The sequence below is a fragment of the Brachionichthys hirsutus genome, chromosome 1, assembly GCF_040956055.1.
Source record: "Brachionichthys hirsutus isolate HB-005 chromosome 1, CSIRO-AGI_Bhir_v1, whole genome shotgun sequence".
In the NCBI taxonomy this organism is placed as follows: Eukaryota; Metazoa; Chordata; class Actinopteri; order Lophiiformes; family Brachionichthyidae; genus Brachionichthys; species Brachionichthys hirsutus.
In genome coordinates this window covers 3280467-3286261 of record NC_090897.1, presented here as the reverse complement: position 1 = coordinate 3286261, position 5795 = coordinate 3280467, and the positions used below count along the sequence as shown (strand labels likewise).

The 5795-nt window shown below is 44.2% G+C and overlaps 1 protein-coding gene across 1 annotated transcript; it reads left to right on the top strand.

Annotated features, from left to right (window-relative positions):
* The first annotated feature begins 1175 nt into the window (after positions 1–1175).
* On the top strand, positions 1176–5384 carry LOC137893678 (ephrin-B2-like). The gene is made up of 5 exons (XM_068739104.1): positions 1176–1285; positions 1849–2132; positions 3273–3365; positions 4679–4795; positions 4993–5384. The coding sequence occupies exons 1-5, from the start codon at positions 1176–1178 to the stop codon at positions 5382–5384; spliced, it is 996 nt and encodes a 331-aa protein (XP_068595205.1).
* Positions 5385–5795: the final 411 nt, after the last annotated feature.

Here is a 5795-nt window from a genome sequence, read left to right as displayed (position 1 = left end):
AACCTCACATTTATGTTAATTATCAGTGATTCCTCATTTTTTCTTACGTAAGTGTTTGCTGTTGAATATTTGTTGCACAGAAATAATAATGATAATTAAAACAAACAAAGTGCACAGAGAGTTATTTGTACTTACTGTAAATTCATTTCATGTTGGAAATATATTAATTTGCAGTTCGGTTATTGAAGAAGAGTTTCTAATGAAATGTGGATGAATTGTAATGAATCAAATAATTCATTAAAATCTTATGTTTGCTCACCTTGTATGGAAACATCCATGCTACTTCTAGCTGATCCACCAAATGAAACGTGTTTCACACCCGCGTTGAGTTTCAGTCACGTCGCCTGTGGTTTTAAAGAGGATTTTGTGTGACGATAGATTTCCGATGTATTGATCCAAGGATTTTCCTCACACTTCTGGTTTCTATTGAAATGACTCCACAGTAGAGCTGGAAGTCTGAGTCACGGCGTTCACTCATCGTTCTGTTCATCACCAGACGGCCCCGCAAGAGAAGGGAAGAAAGATGACTGTTCTTCTCCAGAACCTCCTCATGCAGCTATCTATCTATCTGTCTATCTATCTATCTATCTATCTATCTATCTATCTATCTATCTATCTATCTATCTATCTATCTATCTATCTGTCTGTCTGTCTGTCTATCTATCTATCTATCTATCTATCTATCTATCTATCTATCTATCTATCTATCTATCTATCTCTCTATCTATCTATAAAAGGGGGTTCGCTCTGTGGCAACATCCATTTTTTAATGCAAGGTGATTTTTTTTAAATGCTTGATTTTAATTAAATGCAAATACAATAATTACAAAATAAAAGTTGTAAATTTATTGAATATAATATATTATGAACCTGAAACAAAACAAAACAAAACAAAACAAAACAAAACACCATCCACCAATCAGCACTGTTCTCCCCCACGTGCTCGTAGTGGGCGGGCCGGCCAGTCACCTGACGACCAAACTGCTCCACGCCATCTCTCCCCTCGATACGTGCGTTTCTGATCCGAACACGCGCAATGTGTAATCCTTCCTCCGGCTGCGGGGACAGGACTGTGGAGCCGGGCTTTGACTCGGGGATGAGTCCTCTGCGCGCAGCAGGAGCCGCTTCCAGCCCGCCTCCGCCCTGCCGCTTCGGACCTGCGCGTTATTCCTGTGATGGGGAAAGCCTCCCCGCGGAGCTGCGGTGCCGTGATCCTGCTGGCTGTCGTTTGCGCGTGTCGCGCCGCCACCATGGAGTCAATCCACTGGAGTCACTCCAACACGAAGTAAGTGGAGGAAACCTTTTCACGCGTGTTGGTGGAAAGTGAACAGAACATGACGTCATAAGCGCCGCTCTCCTCTGCTTCCAGCCTCCAGTCTGCTCGTTGTCCATTTCTATGCTTCTTTTTGTATTTGTATTTTAATTTTAATTTTAAGCATTAAAACCATCCATCTGAGCAAGCTGTCTCCACATCACCAACACCTATAAAATCCAAATATGTAAACGCAAATCCTCTCAGTTCAGAAGACGACGTTTGGGGATTTGGGATTTTATGCTTGAACAAACTTAAAGGATTAATAAGTAATCAAAATAATTGCCAAAATCAACTAAGCTTCAGATATAAAAGTGACCACCTCTGAATTCTGTCCTCGAACAAACCCGCCCGCTTCAAGAAGTCAACTTTATTATATAATTTGACTAATGGCACTTTTCTGCCATCGTTTGGTTAATAACTAAAGGAGGGACTGTGCTTCGCCTCTTTGCGCTGCTTATTGATGAATGAAAAGTCTTTACCCTCTTTAATTGCGTCTCTTGCCTTATCCGTCTCTTGCCTTATTTAAAACACAGATTTAGCCCGGGTCTGGGTCTGGTCCTGTATCCTCAGATAGGGGACAAGATGGACATTGTGTGTCCCTTGGCAGACGCTTCATCGGGGGCAAAGGAGGAGTTCTACCGCGTTTACCTGCTCTCCCGGAGTCAGATGGAGCGCTGCGCCGTGGACAACACCAACACACCCCTGCTGAACTGCGACAAGCCTCATCAGGATGTCAAATTCACCTTTAAATTCCAGGAGTTCAGCCCCAACCTGTGGGGTCTGGAGTTCCTGAAGGGGAAGGATTACTACATCACCTGTGAGTCACTGTTTGCAGCCTCAGGAATGACACCTGGAGGACGCCATGGCTGTCGTCCTTGCATGTCGCGAGCAGGAAACCGACCGGGTGGAGCCGTGTTTGAATACGCGCTATAGTAACCGTGTTCCGTCACCCTCGGCTCCCTCGCCATGCGTCCGTATATGTGAGGATCAAAGGATGTGACCTCGTTATTGGGCTAAACCAGCATCTTAGTGGGAAGTGATGCGTGAGATGGAGAGCGAGTCTGACCGCGTAGCGACATCCTCCTCCACTCTGACGGCACGCAGTGTGATTGTATGGGCTTTACACGCCCCAAATCACACAAGGCTTTTACAGCATCAGGCAGATTTGATGGGGGGGGGGGGGGGCTTTCATGACAACGTGGCTTGTGGACTGTGAGACACTGTTATCTGACCTAAATGCTGCTAACGGGAATGTGTGTTGTGTTTCTGCAGAGGGAGAGGGTTCACTGAAAAAGGGAAATTTTCAGTGATTTCCCTTTTTACACCCGAAACAGCTGATGATGATGATAATGATGAATATATTTATTAGATAGACTGTTAGAGCAGTACAAGTACAGTCAAACAGTAGCATGTATTACAGTACAAGTCCAGCCAAACATCCGGTCTAAGAGGAGGATTTAAAAAAAAGCCCTTGCGGTCTTGTTTCCGTTGAAAGTTCTTAGTACATAATTCATCGACATTTAACAATACCAATAAAAATACAAATAAATTACTCCATTGATGCAAAATAAAGCTGCAATAAATCTGTCACCGTTTTGATTTGATAATTCAAACGTTTTATCGCGAGAAAAATCGTGATTTTCTTTGATTACTTCCTAAAATGCAAGAATTTTCTGCTTTTCTTTTTGCGGGGGCGCGGGGCATCTGAAGCGATGCTTAATCAGCAATCTTTGGATTTTTGGCTTTTGATTGGACAAATGGCTAAAATAAAATCCCAGAGAATATATCTTCATTTCGTGCTTTTCGTGCATCTGTCTGGATTAAGAATTACACCGTTCAGCAACAGGCTCTGCAGAGAGATTATAATGGAATTAGGCAAGGCTAGATCATATTTTATTCTGATGTGCATATGTGCAAAACTCGCCTTGAATGTCTGCCTCCTCTGTCCACATGCCAGCCACCTCTACGGGCTCTCTGCCGGGTCTGGGCAACACTAATGGAGGCGTTTGTCGCACCAAATCCATGAAGCTGGTGCTGAGAGTCGGCCAGAGTGAGTGCTTTGTCTTTGCCTTCCAGCGTGTTCGTGGAGCTGAACGTGAAACTGAGAAAAGAGACGCGGCAACGAGATGATTGGATTGTTTGGCGCCTTAATGCGATGGCACCGCCTCCCCTTTGGGTCAGATAATCTCGATCATCGGTTCGGTCTCTTGAAGAGAGATTGATCTAAAATCCTTAAGCTTAAAGCCATCAGCATTATCTCGGATGAAATCATCGGATTGGCTGCTGGTCATTTCCCTCCATCTAATGACATCAGAGTACCTTATGGCCTGTTCTCTTATTGCGCGTATAAATATTTAATCATACAGATTATGAACATATTCACTGCTCCAAAAATAAATCTCTCTATAATACAATATTCATACAGAAGCATATTATCGCATAGTACGGTACACGGATCAGTACAATAGTGTGTCTATTATATTATATTAGAAAGTGCCTTTTTAAGGTTGATAAAAATGCTCATTGAAATCTCACCAGAAGGGAATCTGATGTCATTTGATCAGTAGCCGAACTTGAGGCCACGTCTCCACGTGCGTGTCGACGCTGCTGGGATTTCTCTGATATATTCCCCTGAGGGAAAGGCTTAAGTTTCCTTTTCACACAATTTGTCATTGAAAAAAAGTACTCTGTTACATCCTGCTGGTATTAACATAAAAATGTAATGGAGTAAAAGTCAAAGTTAAAGTTCTCCGTTCTGCCGTCATCATAATAACGGTCCAAGATACATCCGGTGGGTTTAGAAATGAGTACCCGAGGTGGAAAGAATGAAAGAAGAAGCTCTGCCACTCAAATATTCCAGAAGTTTAATGTATTTGATCTGTGCATTATAAATTATTGAATAATTAACCTCTGTTTTTGATAATGTTTGCTGATGCAGCTCTTTGTGATCGGCCTGTTTGAACCCGTTTCTGCGGTTTAGACCTGTCACTTTCCGGCTTAATTTACAATGTGACATTTATCATTTATTTTAATCTACATCAGACCCACAGATGGATCTCACATCAAGGCTGTGTTCAGTTATGAGGGTGTCGATGGCGTTTCTCAGTCAGTCAAAGGGGTGATTCTGATCATTTTAGGTCTTATTGGGGCATAAAACGGGTTCTCTTTCTCTTGTTTGACACGTTTCTACCTGAATGACTGAGAAACACTGACTAAGAACAAAAGAACTCTTTCTTTGATGCACCCCCCGAGTCAACAGACATCATCAAGGCACCACTTTAACGTGGCCCCCGCCTACATGACGGGGAAGGTGAGGGAGTGTTAGCTGTGCTGCTATGCAAACTGCCCTGCTTTACATCACAGGCTCGTCTGATCCGCCTTCGACATTCCAGGAGTCTCCCACCAGATTCCCCCTCACACGACCCAAGCCCAAGGCCAAGGACCCCCCCGGCTTAGATCGGGATATGAAGAGTAAGACTGGCATGTTTTAGGCTATGAACTCCAAATATGGCTGAATACACAACCTATTGTTCTTTGTGTGTGTAAATGTGGTTGAATGACCTTTACAGTTCTATATATTTGGTGTATGGGGGGGATTATTTTGTTGCAGTTAAAGAGAAAAATGCCATCTCTCCTCTTTTTTTTGTGTTTGTGTGTCTCCCCTCTTCTCATGGCAGACACCGGCTCGGATCAAGAGCACACAGACTCTCCCGGCAGGGCTGGCCCAGAATCAGCACCGTTTATGTGGGTCGTCTCCGGGTGCGTGATCCTGTTTCTGGTCGTCATAATTCTGCTGGCCGTGCTGTGGCGGCACCATCGCCATCGCTGCGTCCCAGAGAGCCGGCAGTCCGCCTCCATGTCCCTCAACACTTTGGCAGTGCCGAAGCGGGACAGCGTCAGCAGCGACAACAACGTCTCCGACCGCAGCGACGCCGTCTTTCCCCTGCGGGGTTCTGACAGCACGATGTGCCATCATTATGAGCGCGTGAGCTGCGACTATGGGCCTCCTGTGTACATAGTCCAGGAGATACCGCCCCAGAGCCCCACCAACATCTACTATAAAGTCTAGTCTGCGCTGCTCCAGTTCCAGCAGAGCCCAGATCCCAACAGTCGGGAGGGGGACACACACTCAGGTCAACATTAGTAAGAAAACACTCATTGTTGCAGTTTTAAACAGTTTTCAGGTGTGAAAGATGGAGAGAAATTTATCTGAGACCTGTTTACCGGCTGGATTTGTGCGTTATCTTTGTGTCACACTGATCCAAGAGCACAGAATGCTGTTGAAACATTTTCATTTTCAAGGTACTGAAGGAACGAACTCGTTCATTTTGTTTGGAAGCATGGAGCAAATACCAGCGGTGGGTTGTAAACTAGGTAAATACATTTACTCAGCTACTTCCTCCATTTCATGACATTTTATGCTTTCTTGCATTTGCATGCAAAACATGTCAAAAATGTGACCGTCAAAATTTCAATTCAG